Below are 21,797 nucleotides of genomic sequence, written 5' to 3' on the forward strand. Positions count from 1 at the left end.
GTGAGATCGTTTCATTAGCATGTACAATATATTTAGGGGATTGTGGAAGATACAAGGAAGGATCAGGCTGCAGAGTGCCTGGAGTAAGGCATTTGTCTCAGTCTGGTGGTTAAGACACTGAATGTTTAATAGCTAGGGAGTGATCTGCCCCCAGCTGTGGTTTGAGAAGGACGGTGAGCAAGCTGTGTGTAAGGTGAAATGAAGAGAGAGCCAGAGGTAGAGAGAGAGAAAGAGAGAGGAGAGAAAGACTAACCAGGGGATGCTAGATTTTTTCCTAGACTAAGGACAATGGTAGGGGAGGGGTCAAAGCCAGAACAGTGACTGTGAGGATAGAGAGAACGGGTGGAAAAGCTTAGTAAATTTGTGAAATTCTTTTTTTTTAAGAATAATTTCTTTTCTTAAATAATTTATTTGCAATAAATTAATAGTTAAATAGCAAATTCAATGGTTAAAAACTCACAAAACATATCAACAAAAGAATCTTTGGTTAATACATCTAATCACATTCTATAAAGCACAAGAAATCAATTTCAATAAAAAGGCATATGAAGATTACTGAATGCTGTTGAAAAGAGATGAGCATAACAATAAGGTGCTTATCCGTTTTCAATCCTAAAAAACTTGGAGGCTGAACAGGGCTGAAGAAATGTTGGCCACAGGGTCAGGAAATCAGGCACCGTGTCCTGGGTTTCCAGGAATTGTCCATTCTGGAAAGTCACTTCATATCATTTGACCTATTTTCTCCTCTGCCAATCTCATGATCTATATAAATCAATGGCCTGTTTATACCTGGTTTCTGGAAGTTTCTAGTGGTGTCCATAGCAGATCAAACATTTTTTTTTCAAATAACAAGAGTAGCATAGATGATATATTCCATCTAAACTTTTCTGTTGGGTTCAAATAATCCCTAAAGAGATGTACCATCAGTGAACTCCAATGTGTTTTAGTGGAAAATTCTTACTACTATACTTACTACTACTACCAAGGAAGACCACAGAGTAATTTTTGAATTAGCTTCCAGTCTCATAGGTAACTTGCCAAAGGTTTTGATCCATGTGTACCTACAATTCCTTTTGACAGTCACTCTAGCCCCACACAACTTGACATACCAAAATCTAAGCTTGCAAAATAATTTAAGACGTAAATTACATCAAATAATATTTTTAAATGTTTATTCGCTTATCAATGGAATTTCTTGCAGGGTTCCTTTAAATCATTATGCCTCTCCTATAGTTTAATGATAACTCAATCTCCTCATGACTTCTCAGGAGCACTCTCGTTCACTTCAGTGGAAGGGCCCTCTGTACTCAACAGACATGGCCCCAACTGCAGAAAAGGGCACTCATTCTGAGAAGAGCAGTAAAATCCTGCATTCAGGCAAAGAGGTCCTCTGTGCCCTCCTCAGCAACATGTTAATAGGAAGCTAATATAAAAACACTGTCAAAGTGTCATTTTGATTTAATGCCAGATGAGAGAGTAAGTAATGTTGTTCAATTGACAACTGTCATCAAATCTTTGATATATACTATCGGCTGGTAGTTTGGGGACAAATTTAAGTCCACATAACCTCATGAGCAAGAAATGCACATTTGGAGGAAGTCCCTCAGTCTCTGTGCATATGTGTTTCCCTGGACTATTCTGGGTCCATAGGGAAGTGTAGAGAATGCAGTTTAAAGAAAGGACCTTGAAGAAGAACATATTGCTTCGGATAAATGCATTGGGCTATGAGCGTGAATGCTGTGTAGGTGTTAATGACATTACAACCTTGTTATTTGGAGGGGAATGAGATTTTAGGGGAGCCTCATCCAGCTTTTTTCTTTTCTTTTTTTTTTTTTAAAGATTTTATTTATTTATTTGACAGAGATAGAGACAGCCAGCCAGAGAGGGAACACAAGCAGGGGGAGTGGGAGAGGAAGAAGCAGGCTCATAGCAGAGGAGCCTGATGTGGGGCTCGATCCCATAACGCCGGGATCACGCCCTGAGCCGAAGGCAGACGCTTAACTGCTGTGCCACCCAGGCGCACCTACCAAGTTTTTTTCTGATCACCAAACCAAAGAGGCTCATTTCAACCTCCCATAAATCAACATCTTATTTCTAGAGTAACAGGAAATTTAAATTCCTCTATTGTGTATACACTGGAAACCTGTAATTGCAAATCCATCAATTTCCTACCTGTGGTTCCGAGGGTTTTAAAACTAATGTACTGTCAAGAACTTAGGGAAATAAAATGTCCCAGAGACAATCAAATAACATTATTTGTATTCTGGGCTCAGCTATGGGATTCATCCTTGAATCCATCTTTGAATCCAATCATCAGGGGGGAACGTGGTTATGAGTAGTTCCGCCAGATCACACTGTTTCATTGACTAGTGGGTACCACCCCTCCCAGCTAAGATTGAGCTAATGCTCCATAGCGAGGAAGACAAATTACAAATTCATTAATTCATTAAAGTCTGGTATTACATTCCTATTGTCTACTCTAGATCTTTTGTTTAAACTAAGCTCTCTGTTAAATGAGTCGTTAAATGGTAATGTTTGGATTTTCATAATTATATTTGAATTTTACAGGTCTTAAATCAGCAGGAACTCAGGCTGAATTAAAAGTGTTAATGCCTGACATGTGCAACTAGGGGTTAAATAACCTATTTTAGCTACCTGTCTTTCATAAGAAAACTATGAACTCTAATTCTTAAATTATCAAGTCTTTTCCTCTCACAGATATAATCCACCATTTGGCTTTAGAGATAACATAGATATAAATGGCTCAATGCAGGTAACACTTCATATTTCCACAGGGATAAAAGATGCAGAGCTCTTCCACATGTATCTGCTGTGTTCCTGTAATCCTCACGTGTCAGGAGGGTCTTTTTCCCTCAAGTTTCCACAAGTCTCCAGGTTGGTTTCTGTAAGGGCTCTCTTCACATTTATCAACCTTATTTTGTTCACCCCCGATCACATATACCTCATTTATCAAAACAAACTGTAAAGTATGTTCTGAGGGAAGCATTTTCTACTCATCCATCTGAGATCTGTTATGGGAAAACTCCTTCCTTGTCATTGAAATCATACTGAGTAAAACAGTGATTTCCAAACCTGTTTTTAATCTATGCTTCCCCCCCCCCCCAAACAACATCTTATGCAGATCCTGGATACATAAAACAGAGGCAGGCTGCCTGAAGCTCCGGGGTGGCGGACTCCAAAGCCATCTTCCTCATGGCCCCTGGCTGGCTCCCTGCAGCTGTCCCTGAGCCCCCTCCTGTGAAGCTTAAATGCATGACTCACAAATTATTCATCCCGTTGACATTGGAACATGCAAAAGGCTGCTGACAGCCAGTAGCTTCTGAGCAAGTGCTCCCTGGGTGATGACAGCCAGAGCCCCACTATGCAATGCTGTGGCTTGGGTCAAGTGAAGGAACCTGGTAGTCACCGAGTAGAGTCCTGTCCGGCAGGTGGGATCCTTGGGGGAAGAGTCCCAGAATGTTTCCCTGAGAAGCCACTCCTGTTTGCTGCAGGGTTTGCTCCCCCAAGACCTTGACCAAGAAGTTGATGTACCTCATTGCCAGGCGAAGCGTCTCATTTTTACTCAGCTTTTTGTCTGGAGGGTGAGTGGGGATGAGCTTCCTCAGCTTGGCAAAGGCACTGTTGACGTTCTGCTGCCTCCACCGCTCCCTGGTATTTGTGAAGATCTTCCTGGTCATGTTTGAGCTCCTGAGACAGGAAAGAGAAAGGGCCCTAAGGGCCAATACCTTGTAAGAGATGGTGGGTAGCGCATGTCCTGCCATGAATTTGAGATGCAGGTTTTAGGAAACTCCATGTCCTCGTTTTTAGGTTTTTTTGAGTCTTCATTTTTCTCTTTTACAAGATTTTATTTATTTATTTGAGAGAGAGAGCGTGAGCACAAGAAGGGGGAGGGTCAGAGGGAGAAGCAGACTCCCTGCTGAGTAGGGAGCCCAATGCAGGGCTCAATCCCAGGACCCTGGGATCATGATCTGAGCCAAAGGCAGACGCTTAACTGACTGAGCCACCCAGGCGCCCCTGAGTCTTCCTTTTGATAAGAGAAGAAAGGACAGGGTAAGAACAATACCCTTCAGCCTTTTCCTCCCTAGCTATTTCCAAGTGCCCGTTGCAAGCTTTTTTTATTCCAGTATCTCCACTACTTCTTTTACCAGCAACTCTTCCTAATTGTTCAGAATCAGGCATGGTATAGGATTTAGTACTTGTGCAGATAAAATATATATTTAGCCAATAGGGAATTAAATATGGATTCTCAAAAAATAAAAACTGTAATCGTAGGTTTCACTAGTAAGATTCATCAGGGGGAATGAAGACGATAGCACAGCTCCCCTCTTAGCTGGCAGCCCTCACCTGGAGGGTTGGGTCTCACCGTGCAAGACCTAAAATAGCCGACCTGGACCACATTTACAGGAGGATGAACAGAGTGATGAAGAGTCTTGAGACTCTGTTGTATGAAAAACAGAAGTGGGGATATTTGGCACGACAAGAAGAAAAGACAAGGGGGAGGTGGGGGTGGCGATTTGCCATGGATGTTACAGAAGATATGCAGGCCTCCACAAGCCTGCACTTAGGTGACCTTTCCAACCCCAGGAGAGCTGATTATCACCATCTCCTGCCAAATCTTCCTTTGCCATTTTTAACTCTTAGAGGCATGGACCCCTTCTGCCAGGCAGCTTGGACTAACATGCATTAATGGGAACATAGATGATACATCAGTGAACAAAGCTCTCTGTGATCTCAGCGCGTGGCAGACGTTGAGAACCACTGCTCTACTCTGGAAATAGGAACCCCTCATCCCTATGGAAACTGTGATAAGGAAGCAGTAGACTCACCAGATCCCTGCAATCCTGGAGGCAGGTACAGCAGGAGGCCAGCCTAGGGGAAAAGCCACCTTCTCCCTCAGAGGGTGTGTGTTCTGGTCACGGCACCAAACACCAACCAGCTGCGAGGTGCTGCCTAAGTCACTTCACCAACCTGAGCCTCAGTTCCTCAGCTATACAATGGGCGTAATTATACCATCCTTTCCTCACAGTTTGTTGTAAGGATTAAATGGAATACTGCATGTGAAAGCATTCTGTGAACTATAAACCAAGGAACATAAGAGCAAACAGCACCTTTGCTTTGAGCCAGCCATTGTTTCTCATGCATTAACTCACACTACGTACATATGCATATGTTGGTTGTAGCGACAGTATTGTAGACGCTGCTGGGACTGGCAGAGGCTGCTGGCATATTCCGGAAGTCATTTCACCACACTGTGTGCTGGTATCTCTGCCCTTCGGTAGGAACCAAATGACGATCTCAGTTAATTAGAACAAGCCATGCTGTTACCTTCAAGCCCTGACTCTTCAGGGATCAGTCTCCAATGGAAGCATCTGCATGGTGAGTAAGGACACAGACTTTGGAGCCAGAACCCTGGTTTGGCTTTTGGTTCTGCTCCTCAGCGGTGTGACCCTGAGCAATCTACTTCAACTCTCTGTGTACCAAATGCCTCATAAGTAAAGGAGGATTCAGGGTATTACTTGTAAGGACACGTAAAATGATCCACGTAAACCACTTTAGCAAAGTGCTTGGCACACAGTAAGTGGTCAATAAATATTAAATAATTACAATTATTATCTCTACAAATAAAACAGGGAAAAGTAAATGTTCATTCCAACTTAGCATTTTTTTCCCCTAATGAAGCTGCTACAGTGCAGTAGAAAGGTCTGAGCTTGTTTTGTGTTTTTGTTTGCTCTGCTCTATATGTCTTTTATGTGTGTGTGGATACACAGCAAACCATCTGGAAGGATTCAGGCCAAACTGTTGATAGTGGTTCCTTGGGGAAGGACAGGCGGGATGGGGGAAGATAGAAAAAGGAGACGGGTACATTTTATTTGATATAGTGGGGTAATATTTTACATTTTCGTAACAAGAAAGGATTCATATATTATTTGCTTCATAATAGACAAAAACTAAGAACGTTTATGGGTCTTAATGTGGAAGGACCTGGCTGTAAATCTCAGCTCCCAATTTCTTAGTTATATGATTCTGAAAAAATCAGTTAATTTCTTTAAGCCTCAATTTCTTCTCTGGAAAATGGAAATAAAGCCATCATCTGAGTCCTTGTGAGGATTAAATAATACATTCTGTAAAGTATTTAAATACATAAGTGAGACACTATGTGCCTGCTACATAGGTGCTTAATAAATACAAGGATTCTCTTCCCTATACAGATGGGAAGGGTCATTACTTCAAAGAATAGCATTTTTCAATCATCTGTATGGCTCCAGGACATTTGCCCATCCCCATTCTTGTTGCCTTTCCTGCTTCTGTCTGGGTTGGAGACAGACGGCTGTGCTGAGAACCCAGTGGTAAGGGGAAGGCATGGCCGCCCAAGCTCACTGGCTGGCTTCAGGCTCCCTCCATCAGCCACTTGGGTCTCTGCAGAGATACTCTTAGTAGGACCCATGATCTAATTACCATCATGTGCACTCCAAGCTTACATAACAACACTTACTGACCATATGTGTCAGACACTGTGCTGGGCAGCTGGATCCTGAGGAAACCATGCCTTGCGAATGGAGAGAGAAGCCCAGAGGCTGTAGGAGCAGAGAAGCAGCACCCAACCCAGGATTCTAGGGGCCTTCAAGGCATTCCATGTATCCTTCCAAACTGAAGGGGGTGGACTAGGTGATCCCAAGGGCCTCTTCCTGCTCTAAAATGCCACAGTCCCTGCCTATTGCCTTTGATCTCGCTTAACTCATTTCTAAATAACCTAGTGTTTCATCTACAATGAAAAATTTGAGTGTCCTCAGAACTGTAACCAACTACAACTAACATAGGGCAGTTTGAACCTAAATCAAGGGATTTTAAGATAGAAAGAAAACTATCCAGTTTTGCTTACACTAAGGCTGGCTGCTTTGCAGCCAGGACTGTGAGAGCAAACCTACTTTCAAGCTTCTCTTGTCAAAAGAGGGTTTAGCTCACTCACTAAGTCAACTCTAGTCCCTTGGGGGGGGGGGGCGTCTTTTTCAAGCTGGAAGAAAAAGATTAAGCAGGATAAACTAACTGGTGTTCTCTTCTAAGAGGGCTCAATCCTATTGTGTTAGAAGCAGACAGAGGAAATAAGGAGAGGAAAAGATAGGCTTCAGAAATGTAGCCTGCCATCCTAGAAGGAGCTTAATAATGCCTTGTTGATTTATCCTCAAGGGTGTTACTCTCCTCCACAGGGGGAAATAGAAATCAGTTCTTTAACAAGCTGGGAAAATTCAAAGTAGCGGTCACTGGGAAATTACTAACATACTCATTAAATCAAAGGAAAATTGCACTTAGTGCTTTTCCAGTTGTAAGGACTGATTACTGCTAAGCTTGATTTCAGAATAATTTAAGAGCTTAAAAAATACACCAGAATCAGAAAACATCTGATAAATGTCAAAACAGAGGTAAAACATGTTGTCCCGGGTCACACGGGGAGTCAGTGGCGCAGCCAGTGTCCCACGCCTCTGTACTGATGCATCCTTGTCACCACTGACTCCTGGTGGGTCAGGGCACATAACCTTTTTGCACCATGGATTCTTCTGGCGGTCTGGGGAAGCCGAGGGAAGGACTCTATCCCAGAACAATGATTTGAAATAGAGTAAAAAGCCTTTGGTTCCCTCCTCAAAATAATTATTTTAAATGCATGAACTGAAATACATAAGACACATAAAAATCACCAATTATAATTAATAATTATTAAAATAATTTTAAAATGAAATATAGTAATAATGTGCTTTGCTTTTAACATATTAAATTATTTATTACCATAATTTCTACACAGTGATGTGTAATCAAAATATCTGCAACAGCCGTGAGATGAAGGTATTTATGACTTTTGTTGGTGATTTCACCACCAGTACTACTTTTCATTACCCACATTTGCAAATGAAGTTTACTGGAAATAAAGATGTAATGTTATTCTCATCCAAATATATAGAACCCTTGATTTCGAGTTACATGCTTCTGGTTGGGTGGGTGTCACAGACCTGGGGTTAGGAATGCCGAGGCAGGAGGAATGTGATCGTAAATATAATAGGAATATAGGTGTGCACAAACCTCTATTATACCACTGAAGGTAACAAGTTACCAGGGAGAAGAACGACAATTATGCCCCTACAGAAAGTGACCAATGTCCCCACTAGGGATTGCTGCTTTTTTGTGACAGTGGTTTCTGGACACAGAGCCTGGGACAACAAGAAAGGGTACAGCACAGGCTCACGGCTAACATTCCTGTGGGGGCCTGTCCCTAGCATTCAGACTCATATGGCTCTTTGTTCATAAGACTAAATTTCTTCTCCTCATTTGGTCATGTGTATTTGTCTCTTCTTTCATCTTTTTCTTGAAAATAAGGGAAAACAGACTCCAGAAAGAGAGTGATAAAGGTGGCTTATACAGTTGGGTTAGGGGAAGGTGCCTAACTTTCAACACTGGGCATAGTTTTGCCTTTTGAAATCATTATAGAAGTAACACATGCTCATCCAAGAAACAAACAAACAAAGAAGCAGCACACAAGGGCATAAAGTAAAGAATAAAAGGCTGTCTCTTCAATCTTACTCCCCAGCAGTAGCCAGCTTCCTGTGCATAAATATGATATAGATCCTTTATACAGAATACCTATATCCTTTAAAAATCAGAACACACGCTATTATGCAAATTACTTTTCTTATTGGACAACTCTGCATGTTGATGTTCTAAATAAATACATTGACCTTAAGCAACAGTCTTCAGGTGGGCACCCCGCACTCTGGGAGAGCTGCTGTCCCACCTGCGCCTTATTGCCTGACGCACCTGAACACCCCGCCCACCCCGCCCAGCCTGAAGCCTTGCCCACTTCACTTCCCGACCTTTGCCTTTCCCTTTTTATAACCGTCGCTCCCCCTAGCCTTAATAGGGCGTCCAGGAAGCATCTCGCGCTCAAGTTTCGCACCTGTCAGGTGCGGGGGAGTAGCTCACCTGGACGCAGAAGCTACCCAAATGGCCCTCAGAGGTGCTGCGGGGTGTCTTCGGCATCGCGTATCAAGGTGAAGTGGCCAGGCCAACACGCACAAGGGCATCGCTTTGCTCCCCCGGAGTCGCGCCACCACCCCTACCCCTCGGGAACCTCCCAGGTCTTCTCACTGAGTCGACTTGGTAGCTGCTACCAAGTCGCCTCCACACCTCTGTCCTCCCGGGCGGGTGAGGCACGAACTCCGGGGCTGCGCGGGAGACCCGCTAGCCCACGAGCCCGGCCCCGGCGGTACCCGCGTCCCCCCAGGGTCGACGCACCTCCTCGCCAAGAGCCGGGGACCGCGCCGTCGTTGTCGCCGTCGCTGGCCGTGTGCGCCCTCGCCTGGACGCCGCGCTTCCGCCGCTGCCTTTATAGGACACGGCCCTTTGTCTCCGGGACCCACGGGGCCCCTTCCCGCCCGGGATTCCCGCCCGTCCCTCCCCACTCCCTGCGTCCCCGCTTCCCAGGCCCCGACCCAGGCCCACTGGATCAGGTTTTCTGGGGGTGGGATCCGAAATCTGCATTTTTACTAAGTATTCCAGAGGATGAAGATGCACAGCGAAGTGTAGCAGTCACTGCACTGGGCAGACACCCTGATTTATGCATCTCAGGGTCTACGGGGCCCAGCACACAGCTTGATTATTTCAGTGGCCTTCTACTTGGTCTTTCTGCTTCTATACTTTCTCTTTCTGTCTGCTATCCAGCATCACTCCGAAGAATCCTATGAAAATCCAGCTCTGATTCCTGTCACTTCCTATTCAAAACCCTTAGGCGGCTCTCCATTTCACTCGGAGTTAACTTGAAGTCTTCACAATGGCCCCTAAGATACACTTTATCTGACCTGTCTGTTCCTTCTCTTCCTGTGGTTTAGTCAACTGTAGTAGCCATTCTGACCTTTGCTGTTTCAGGAACACACCAAACACCTTCCTGCCTCAGGGCCTTTGCACTGTTCTCTCTGCCTGAAACACTCTGCCTCCAAGTTATCCACATACTTCCCCCTCCTTTCATTCATTCCACCGTTATTACTGTGCACCTACTATAGCCCACCCTGTTCAGGGGCAGGGAGACAACTTCGAACAAAACGGACACAAACCCCTGCCCTCAGGGAGCTGACATTCTTCAGGTCTTTGGTCAAATGTCACCTTCTCATGAAGATTCTCTGAGAACATCTAAAATTGCACCTCCACACATATAAGGACTCTTCATCCTCCCGCCCTGCTTTATTCTCTCTTTAGTGCTCATCCCCATTTAGTAATATTTTACTTATTTATTTTGTCTCCTCCCAACCCCAGTGAATAGACATTCATCAAACACTGGTTGATTAACGAATGGATAAGTAATGAATTTCTAGACATCACATTCTCTGAAGGACCCAGCATACGATTTGGTATGATAAATTCACAGTGCATTACAGCTTAGTGGGTAAGAATAAAGGACTCTGGAGTTGCGTTACCCTGGTTGAAATCCCTGGTCTACGCCATTTATGCGAGCCTAGGCCAATTATGTAACTTCTCCCTGCCTCAGTCTCCTCAACTGGAAAATAGGGACAATGATAGGATTGTAAGGACAACTACCGGCTCCCTTCCTTGAGAGAGGATTATATAGCCCCACCCATTGCCATATGACTGACAGTGCCTCCCTGTAGGGGGTGGGAGAGGACTTCCCCGCCCACGGCCAGGCTTGGGCATGTGACTTGCATCAGCCAATGGAATATGAGCAGACCTGCCCTCTGTGGTGGTGGAGTGGGAGCTTTAAGAGGAATTCCTAGTTGGGCTGTCGTGAGAAGTTATGTTTTGGGTTGCTCTTTCAGCCTGAAAGCCATAGAACAAATCCATAACCAACCACAGTCCTCATGTAACATGAGTGAGAGGTAAATCTTTGCTGTTGTAAGCCACTGAGACTTTGGGGTTGTTTGACCCCTCCTCAAAAAAAAAAAATATGGTTCTTTTTATAAATAAGAAAAGCTGTTGCATGAATTGCTAGAGTCTCAGGAGACAAGAATGTGAAGAAAATGCTACATCTGCCTTCAAGGAGTTCACAGCCTTTGGGAGGGAGAGGCATGACACAAATGACTAAATACAAGACAGTCCTGAGTGCCAGAGAGTGTGAACTTGGAACTGGGGAGTCACAAGATTCTAGCTGGAGATTCAGAGATTGCTTGTGGGAGGGATGGCATTTAAACCAGGCCCTTAGGCAGGTCTGCCCCTGACGTTTGTGGGATCCCGGACAAAGGTACATATGGAGAGTCTTGACCAGTCTCCATTCTTTTCCCACTGCCCAGCTCTGTTCTGCTCTGTGAAGGGCCTCGTGTATATGATGTGGATTCCCAGCCCACATGGACCTAAGGAAGAGCCCTGTGAAGGCTCTGAAAATGGGCTCAGGGCCATTGGAGCAGAAATTCTGGGGTCCTAGATACCTAAAGTGTGGTCTAAATCCAGGGGTCCTGGATACCCAGAATGTGATCTAGAATGTGGGAAGTGGGCCCCAGATGGGTACTGGAGGAGGGCTAGTACAGGGCCATCTAAAGCACATCTAAAAAGGCAGGGGTCTCAGTTGCCTGGGTACCTGGGTGGAAGGGTGGGAAAGACTGCAGGAATTATATGAGTAGGAGTAGAGGGGAAGACAGTCCATGTGAAGCCGAATGTGTGGATTGAAGATGGGAGTGATATATTTAGATTTATAGGTTACAAGGCTCATTCTGGTGGCAATGCAAAAGATGGATTAATTGGTCAACTTGTGCACAAACGGGGCCTTCAGAAATACAACTTGGTATTTCCAGCAAACATCCCCAATGTGTCCTCTTTCTGCCCTTCTGTCTTCTCTGTGTGCTGTGGAAGAGGAACTGTGGCCTCTCAGTGCCCAGGCTTTTCTACCATGCCCTGTTATATCACAATTCTGATAGACCTCAGGTTATATTTTAAACCAAGGACCTATACTATCCTTCATCTTAGCCAAAAACCTGTGAGGGAATATATGTGCTTAATGGCATACTCTGTGATTGTAAAAAAAAAAGAATTGTGGCAACAAGGCACAATGATGCAAAATGAGACAAGAAGCTGTAAGTGGGATCTGTGCACAGCTGGCCACAAGCTTCAGAGAAAGGGGCACCACTGTGCTGGGACACGGGGACCAGGGTCAACATCAGTTTTCTTCTCAAAACTGTCCTACTCATTATTGTTACCTTTGTCGTTTTGAAAACGGGGAGACATTTTGGGGCACGGTGCCACTAGCAGTGATTCTTCAGATGATGGGCCCTCTCCCATCCCAGTCTCCCTGTGCCCAGGGTTAGGGGCTAGGTCCGGGTCCCCCAGGGGAAAGGGGTTGAAGGAGGAATTTACATAATCCGATTATTGGGGGATTAAGTTTGGGCAGCTAAACGCCTCTGTGTGCTTGAGCTAAAACCCTTACTATTCATGGCTCTCACTGCCCCCTGGAGAGACTGCACCTGCGGGCTCCTGGCAAGGGAAGGGCAGGTCGCTAGGACAGCCTGGTTCTACTGGCTTAATTGATCTGTCTGGATTAGCCTGTGAATACTGGACCTCTAGTCCTATGTGCAGAATTTGTCAGCTTTAGGAGAGACCAAACCTTAGGTTTTCAGAAGGGAATTCTGTCAGCCCAGGTGGTTGTGGGCCAAGGTCATTTTGGCTGGAGGTCAAGCATCAGTCTTATTTATCCAATCTTAAAACTCCTTCCTCCCCTCTCATTCTTAACTCCCTTCCCAATCCCCAATTTTGCATTTCCAGGCCCCAATCCATCCATCCATCTCTCCATTCATCCATCCCTTCTTCCATCCACCTATTGTGAATGCAGCCATCAATTTATTCATCACATAAATTAGCTGGTTCTTGATAGTTAATAGAATTCACTAGTAAATCCTTTTAGGTAGGTTTTCTTCCTTCAAGTGTTAATTTTGGTACTTTGACATATAAACTTTGACATTGTCAGAAACATTAAGTGTTATATACATCTATTCGATGATTTTATATATATATATATATATATATATATATATATATATATATATATATATATATATATATCTGGGGGGCACCTGGAGGGCTCAGTCTGTTAAGCGTCTGCCTTCGGCTCAGGTCACGATCTCAGGGTCCTGGGATCGAGCCCTGCATCATTGGGCTCCCTGCTCAGTGAGGAGCCTGCTTCACCTTCTCCTTCTGCCTCTGCTCCTGCTCATGCTCTTTCTCTCAAATAAATAAATAAAATCTTTTAAAAAAATTTAAAAAAATCTGTATTTGTGTTGTCTTTCACAGTCCTCACGTTATGTGTTCTCTCTCTTCTTGATTAGCACTGCGGAAGCTTATACATTTTATTGTTCTTTTTGAAAACTACCTCTGTGTTCCAGCATTTTTATGATTTTCTAATGTATTAATGTCTACTCTATCTTTATTAAATCTGCTCTTTCTCATTTGCTTATGTTTATTTTGTTCTCTCTCCATCTCCCATTCTTGGATTGAATGTTTATTTTATTAATTTTCAGGCTATGAATTTCTTTTTGATATACCTTGGGGGTCGTTCTGTGTTTCCATTTATACTATCGTTGTCATTAGTTCCTAACATCTGCTGTTTAATTTCTCTTTTTGAAAGTATTTTAAAAATTTCTTTATTGTTGTATTTTTGGCAACAATTTGCTATTAATTTCTAATTTCATTGTGGTATAGTCAAAGATATGCTCTGCATAATTTTGCTTTGGGATATTTATTGAGAGCTTCTCTTTGGTAAAATATATGATCAACTGTTTTAAATGATCCATAAGCAATAGAAAAGGAGGTAAATATCCTGTTTGAAAAATAAAATGTTTTTATATGCATCCATTAAATCAATCCTTCACATCCTTCCTGGGAGTTTTGGTCTGTTTTAATCTGTTTGACAGAGTTGTAAGAAAATCTCCCTCTGCTGCTTCATGTCTGTTCCTTCCTTTCAGTTTTTCTAGCAGTGCTTGCTTTAGATCTTTGTATTTTAAGATACAATGCATTTGACGCATGAAGATCATGGAAGTTTTATTGATTTAGAGAATAAACCCCATATCAATATAAAAATGGCCCTCTTTGCCTTGCTTTTTGTCATGAATTTTATACTATGACAACCTACTCCGCATTTTCCAAATAAGACTGTGCTTGTTCTTTTACAGTTAATTTGTAGGTGTGTGGGTGTGACTCTTGGTCATAGGTTTTATCTTTCTGTGAAACTTTATTTGGTAAATTAAAATTCCTTTGACTCTGGTGTTTTAAAGGAGCCCCATCACCATGGTGAATTCTTCAAAGCAAATCTCATTCTGGTTTACTTGCTCATTGGCTTGCCTGCTATACACTGTAAATGTCAAGAGGGCAAGGACTTAGCTTCGTTAATCACAAAACCCCACAAACTGTGTTCACTGCACATAAAAGCTGCACGATAAGACATTTGTTGAATGAATGTAAGACAGCGCTGACTCATTTCTCCAAACAGCTGCTTCCAGCTTGCCCCACTTTCTGTCCCAAGACACATAGCTTGTTTCTATGAAACGAATGCTTTCAAGTCCATGGGAGGGGTTTTGGTGATTGTTTTTTTTAAAGAGAAGAGAAGAACATTCTGGCTGCTGTACACAGGGCGGCGAGAAAAGATGTGAGGAGACTAGCTAGCAGGCTGTGACAGGAGAGCGGATGCTGCTTGACCTAGGGGGTGATATCAAGCACCAGTTGGGGCTTAGGTGCCAAATTCTCTATCCCATTATTTAGCACTGGGTACCAGGTGTCATGCAAGGCATTACATCCAATTTTTCCATTTAATATGAGAAATTATATATTTTGATTATAAAATGACATAACAAGTTATCATCCTCAACAAAACAAAATATTGTTCCCAAACAAGTGAAATACTAAAAAGTATGCCCGAAGAAGCAAGATTTCACATGCAGCTGACTGTTTTACTAGTGGTCCTTAGACAAACATCTTTCCAGAGCCAGCAGAGGCTGTAAATTCTCATGGACATTAATGTCACTCCATTCACAGGACCCATAGAGCCACTTAGTGATTAGCTCAGCTCCTCTGAAGCTCTTCCTGCCTCCCCTTCTCTAACCTCCTGCAAATAAAAAAGTAATAAAACAAGCAGCTGCAGAGGAGAGCAGGTGATGTAGGAAACCAGGGCATCTGGAAGGAGAAATAAGCTGACATGGCCCACGTTTCTACTGGAGCGCTGGGGAGGGTGCTGGCTGAGTGAGAGCTTTGGTTTTCTCTCATAAGGAAAGAGAGATTTGGCTGCTCTATCATCATTTTTGGACTTCCCTGAGGTCATTCCCTAGTCATGACAGGGAAGGAAAGATGCTAGAATCTGCAAACCAGAGTCTCTGATGTACACTGGTCTCATGGCTCTGGACATACAGATAGAAACAATCAAGGAAAAAATGGTGTTGATTTAGAAGGAAACAAACCTGCTGTCCATTGGGTTTTTCCCCTGCAGCAGACAGTGACTTTAGATGACAAAGGAAGAGAAACAATATCACTCTGTAAACAAAGTTATCCTTACTTGGAGGATAGCCAGAGCCTGCCACCAGACATCCTGCATTTTGGAAGACGCCAACATTGCATCTCAGGGATGATCCTCCCCTGGATCCAGATGTAAGGCCCTGTTTGAATAAAGAAGAGGGGAAGGGTGAGTGATCCATCTACAATCAGATTTGCAAAGATTTCCTGCACTGTTGTAACACTCTCTTCTTGATGCCTTTTCTTATTTCCTCTGTTTCTCTGTCTGCTGTCTAATCCTGCGCCTTGCCTGGGTTAAGTACGATGCTAAGGTTTCCGGTTCTGATTGCAAGTAGATGAATTTATTAATTGCTTTACAGGCCCATGCTGCTTCGTTGCCTTCCCAGTTAAACTGGCTACTTATTTAAGAAACAAAAAGCTGATGGAATTGCCAAAAACAAAAACAAACAAACAAACAAACAAACAAACAAACATATTTTACCCCTCTGAGGCTGTTTTCTATAACATGGGAATAACAAACACTCACGGATGTGCTATGAACAAAGTGGGATAAAGTACCAAGCAATGCCAAGTGGGTAACAGCTAAGAGCAGGCCTTTGCCATGGCTGCAAAGGCAGATGGACTGGTGTTTGAATCCTTGCTCCCACACTACTCTCCCAGTCGCAATTTTCTCAGCTGTGAATTGGAAACCTCAGCTTCATGATTTATTGTGAAGATTCAGTGAATGATTTGGAGTCAATGCTTAAAAACGGTGAGAACAGGCATCTAATAAAAATCATAGTTGCTCCATCAGCAGTTGTGTTTTCATTTTTATTGCCAGAAAAACTCTATCCAAAAGCTAAATGGAGAGTCTGAACACATGCCTCTAATATCCTTTCATTTGCCCAACCCAGCCATCCTGGCTCCCACTTTTCTCCTTCCAGTTGCTTTGGGTCCTGTGCTGCTAAGCAGAATTTATTTCCTTCAAGTATTTGAAGCAAACAGATCCCAGAGCTTGATATAAAAGAGGGGAAAGAAAAGCTTCTCTGGAGCATCAGGCTCTCTCTTACAATTAATTGCCACTCTCCAGCTCCCGAGACCCAGCACCCCTTGGTAACACCCAGACACACACACACAGACACATGTATTTCCCTCAGGACACCTGGTGTTGAGGACTGTCCAGAGCAAATGTTGACCATTGCAACAGAAAGCGGGGCACATAAGTGCCTCAAGTGAGTGGGCTTTTCTTCCCATAGTTACAACAAGAGGGACGCACAGCCCTGGGTGTGCCCAGCTGCTGAACTCTCAAGACCAGGCTGGTTTGGCCTTCACTCTGTAGCCCTGGAGCAGAGAGTGCTACTTCTAGCCAATAACCCCAAGGGCAGTGGGAAAGCAAGAGGGGTGGGGGTGAGCAGAACCAGGTACTGGAGAAAAGAAAGAGGAGGTGTGTGACTCCCCTTCTCCTCTTTATATTCTCTGGTCTTTGTCTAAGAGACATGACTCATCAAATGGGTCCCCTAGATGGGGATTTGGATGGTCTGTGGGTAGCAGATAAGAGTGCAGCCTTCTTGCAGAAAGTAAATTCATTGAATACTCTCCATAAAGTCAATAATGTCAGGCTTATCAGCTGTCCTCATTCTCCATTCAGCCCCCTGGGGACCAGCCTTGAAATAAAGGCCACAGCTCCAGGGGCTGGAGAGTGGAGGCACAGGATGGGGCTGGGAAGGGGCCTCCGCCCCCTGGGCTATATTTTAGGCAGGTGGGGGAAATCTGCCAGGCCTGAGCCGCCCAGAGCCCTCAGCTCTCCAGACTGACAAATCCCAAACCAAACACATCCACTGAGGGGATGAGGCAGGCACCCCCTTATTCCTCAAATTCAGCAGGTGTTTTCAGGACGCTCCACTGGGGGCTTCTTAGGACAATTAGAGGATGTTATTTTAAATGTAACCAATAAAAAACCTACAGAGGAAACCTTGATTTCTTGCTACAGTCTGCTTTTCATAATACAGACACTTCTGTGCTACCCAAGAGCACATCCATCTTTTCTAGCTGGTGGAGCTCTTTTCAAGTTGCCTGAAATAAGTCGATTACCAGCTAGAGTTTCAGACACAATTCTGAAACTCACACTGTAGCTGAAGCAGACTGTTTTTTAACAGGATACAACCTGTGCTTGGCTCCTCTTCTCCTACACTCGACACCCTTAGGATCCAAACAGACATTAAGGCTGGCCCAGACCTCATCAGTGAATAGTCCCGGCCTCAGCTCTCTGACCCAGGCAACAGAATCTGGCTGGGTGGAAATGGAGAAGAGGGAAAATGGAGAAGAGGGTTTCTGGGATCAGTCTTAGCCTAAATTCTCCCAAATCCCCACTTTGGACTTGGGGGTGTTTCGATTATTTGCGGAGTCAACAAATGAACTTCAGCCCTCAACACAGTACCTTTGAGCAGTAATCTAGCCAGGAGTGTTCATTAAAGATATCATGTTTTTATTCAAGTAACCTTTCTACACTTTCTCTTATCCTCTAAACTTCGTAGCAGGATATTCAGTCCCTTGCCCCCAATCTGCTCCTTGCCCACTTGCCCTCCTTCCTGGAGATTTTTCTAGACTTGGGTGCTCAGGTCTGGGACTTTTGGTCTCCTTATCTAAGCTTGATCTTTGAGAATCAATTCTGTTAAGTGTTGTTTTAATCCCATGTCCTGTCTTCCCAAAAGACAGAGCATGCACGTGTGCCGTTGAGGCCAGGGTCATTTCTTATCACCAGACCTCAGGACAGGGCCCTTTACCCAGGAGAACTTTTAAGTATCTAATCTTACAGAAAAATTATTACTTGGGTTTATAAAGAAAATATAAGTTCATGGTATTTATTCCAAAACTAGAAATAAAAGCAAGTAAGGATAATATTGCCAATAGCTATCATTTGTTAAACATCTCCTATGTACTAAACAGTGTACCAGATGCTGTAGATTTCCTGTATTTCTTATAATAACCCTTATAGGTAGATATTAATCTTAGCCATTAGATAAAAAAATTGGAACTCAGAAGTTAAATAGCTAGTTGAAGATCACAAAACTAGGAAGTGGCACCCCTGGATTTGAGTCCAAATTTGTACAACAGTAAAGCACTTGCTGGTCCCATCAAACTCTCTAGATGTACATTACCCCCTATGCTAGCTACATGATGCTATTTAATTAAAATTAAACATTCAGTTCCTTGGTTACATTTGCCACATTTCAAGTGCTCGATGGTCAAGTGTGGCTAGTGGCTGCTGTATTGGACAGCGCAGGCAGAGATCATTTCCAGCATCACAGGATGCTCTGTCTGGACAGCACTGCTATAGACAGTCTCTGGTCTTCCACTAGAATATGGGGGAAAGATGGCTCTGAGTAAACTATAATTGGCATGATATGAGGAGAGGACAGCTTTCTAAAAGCAAAGGCTTTCCTTTTGTCTGTGAAGTCAGACAAACAGAATCTGGTCGGATTAGAGGGTTGCACAGTTTAGGCTCCAAAATAAACTCTTACACATTGTAACTATCAATCTTCTAAGTGACCTGAAAACATTTGGTGGTAATAAACATTCAGAAAAGTAGTCATCCAATTACCTTTCCTGCAATATTCACTAGAAAATATGCTCCAAATTACTGAAACTAGAGAAAAAGATGGAATTGAAAAGTTTTAGGTGAGAAAAAAAAAACTGGTGGTAAATATGAAATTAATTAAATTCACAAAAGCTAAGAATAATCACACCAGCTGCTAAAGGGCTTTTGCTGGTAAATCAAGTTGCGGAAATGTCAACTAAAAAGGACACAAACGAATAAGAAAATAAATTTTAAAGAGGATTATTAAATTTACAGAGCAAATCAATGAAGAATTGGAGGAAAGAAAGGTGAAAAACAAAACAAAAACCTAAAAATCTGTCTTCTAAAAATGGTGGCAAGATTATTCCTTTCAATGTTTTATAAAGAGTGTTATATGGCTTTTTGTAAAATGTTGAAGGGCACTATCTAATAAAATCATAGTACAAACCATGGTGCACAGTACACATGCAAAAAGAAAACCATAAAAGAGACAACTACAGTATTTGGTGTTATCACTATTTAAAAGTTTAGCCATTCTAGTAGGTGTGCAGTGATATCTCATTGTGGTTGTAATTTGCATTTCCCTGATGATCAACAATGTTGAACATCTTTTTTAAAAAGTTATAGTAATAGTCAATACTATAGCTCTCTCTCTTTACTTCTCTATTATCGATGATAACTTTTACTCCCTTCAGAAAATGCTGTTACATTTAGCACCTTTGCTCAGCAGTTTATAGATAGCTTTGCACGGGGAGAAGAGTCCTAGGGAAACATTCTTTATGGGAAGAACAGTAGAGGTATAAAGTTAGGTTAGGAATAAAAGTAGTAGTAACTTTCAGTAAAGATGGACGTTTCCACAGCATTGCTGGAAAATGATACATTTTGGAAGAGGAATACACTGAAATTCAGCAGATTTTGTGTGTTTGCATCCAAAAGAAAAAAATAAGAGCCCCAAACACAAAGTGTGATGAAGCAGAGCTGAGGCAGAGGATGAACTACCTGGAAGTCACTTCTCATACAACACAGGAAATGCTTTCTAATTATCAGCTGAGCAAGGACTGATTTATTATTTGCTTCAGTAATATTTCAGGAGGTGTTTATGAAAGACATTAAGAAAAATGGCAACACTTCCCCCAGTTTTATAGAGACATAATTGCCCTATAACATTGTATAAGTTTAAGGTGTACGACATAATTATTTGATATATGTATGTATGGTAAAATGATCACTACAAGTTAACATCCATCACCTCACATAGCTAAAAATTTGTTTTCTTGTGATGAAACTGTCTTAGCAACTTTCAAATATACAACAGAATATTGTCAACTATACTCATCATGCTGTACATTACACCCCCAGAATTTGTCTCGTAACCGGAAGTTTGTACCTTTTGACCACCCTCATCCGAATCCCCCAGTCCCTACCCCCTGCCTCTGGCAACCACCAATCTGTTTCTGAGTTTGGTTTTTCTAGTTTCCACATATTAAATGAGATCATACAGTTATTTTTCTCTGATATTTCCTTTAACATAATGCCTTCAAGGTCTACTTACATTGCCACAAGTGGCAGAATTTCCCTCTTTTTTGTGGCTAAGTAATATTCCATTTTTTGTATATACCCTTCTTCTTATGCTTCTTATGCTTCTTATCTTCATATGCTGATGGACACTTACGTTGTTTCCGTATCTTGGTTATTGTAAATAAACCTGCAATGTACAAGGGGTGCAGAAATCTCTTTGGGATAATGATTTCATATCCTTCAGATAAATATCCAGAAGTGGAATTGCTGGATCATATGATAACTGTATTTTTAATATTTTGAGGAAACTTCATACTGTTTTCCTAGTGACTGCATCAATTTACATTCCCATTAGCAGTGAATAAGAGTTCCCTTTCCTGCACATTCTCATCGACACTCGTCAGCTCTTGTCTTTTTAATAACAGCCATTTTAACAGGTATGAGGTTTTGATTTGCATTTCCCTGATGATTAGTGATGTCGAGCACCCTTTCATGTACATGTTGACCACCTGAGTATCTCCTTTGGAAAAATGTCTATTCAGTTCCTTTGCCCAGTTTTAATTGTTTGGGTTTTTTTTGTTTTTGTTTTTGCTATTGAGTTGTAGGAGTTCCTTATGTATTTTGGATATTAACCCCTTACCAGATATATTATTTGCAGATATTTACTCCCAATCTATAGGTTGCCTCTCATTGTTTCTCTTGTTGTGCAGAAGCTTTTTAGTTTGATGTAGCCCACTTGTTTATTTTCACTTTTGTTGCCTTTGGTGCTTCTGGTGTCATATCCAAAAAATCACTGACACAAGCAATGTCAAGGAGCTCTTTCCCCATTTTCCGCTAGGGAGTTTTATGGTTTTAAGTCTCACATGTATGTTTTTAAATCCATTTTGAGTTAATTTTTGTGAGTGGTGGAAGGCAGAAGTCTAGTTTCATTCTTTTCCATGTGAATATCCAAATTTTCCCAGCCCTATTTATTAAAGAGACTGTATTTCCTCCATTGAGTATTCTTGGCTTCCTCATCAAATATTAGTTGACTGAATATGCATGGGTTTATTTTCCAGGCTCTAAATTCTGTTCCGTTGGTCTATGTGTCTGTGTTTATGCCAGCACCATACTGTTTTGATTAGTACAGCACTAGAATATGGCTTGAAATCAGCAAATGTGATGCCTCCAGCTTTGTTCTTTTTTCTCAGGATTGCTTTTGGCTATTTGGTTAACAGTCCTGAAC

General features: G+C 42.6%; 2 protein-coding genes across 3 annotated transcripts in view; both read right to left on the reverse strand.

Annotated features, from left to right (window-relative positions):
* Window positions 1-389: 389 nt before the first annotated feature.
* On the reverse strand, window positions 390-15,635 carry TAL2 (TAL bHLH transcription factor 2). 2 transcript variants are annotated; one of them, XM_087869501.1, is made up of 2 exons: window positions 15,542-15,635; window positions 390-3,732 (listed from the first exon to the last, which is right to left on the reverse strand). In XM_087869501.1, the coding sequence occupies exons 1-2, from the start codon at window positions 15,601-15,603 to the stop codon at window positions 3,381-3,383; spliced, it is 414 nt and encodes a 137-aa protein (XP_087725627.1). In that variant the 5' UTR covers window positions 15,604-15,635; the 3' UTR covers window positions 390-3,380. The 2 variants fall into 2 exon arrangements, with proteins under 2 accessions (XP_087725627.1, XP_045636340.1); XM_045780384.2 differs by lacking the exon at window positions 15,542-15,635 and adding an exon at window positions 8,989-9,431.
* Window positions 15,563-21,797, reverse strand: part of FKTN (fukutin) — a 73,927-nt gene continuing 67,692 nt past the window's right edge. Inside the window, exon 11 of the mRNA XM_087869498.1 lies at window positions 15,563-15,641. The gene's annotated coding sequence lies outside the window, so the exon portion shown is untranslated. The remainder of the gene's footprint in view (window positions 15,642-21,797) is intronic.

This window comes from Ursus americanus, chromosome 18 (assembly GCF_024610735.1).
Source record: "Ursus americanus isolate L20-20 chromosome 18, mUrsAme1.1.p, whole genome shotgun sequence".
NCBI classification, from domain to species: Eukaryota; Metazoa; Chordata; class Mammalia; order Carnivora; family Ursidae; genus Ursus; species Ursus americanus.

What these genes read in the sequence shown, in the direction of transcription:
- TAL2 (XM_045780384.2), bottom strand. Translation starts at nt 9,089, where the DNA reads ATGCCCTTGTGCGTGTTGGCCTGGCCACTTCACCTTGATACGCGATGC. An exon ending in TGGGTAGCTTCTGCGTCCAG is followed by an intron (nt 3,733 to 8,988) that starts GTGAGCTACTCC and finishes ATTGGCCCTTAG; the next exon opens with GGCCCTTTCTCTTTCCTGTC.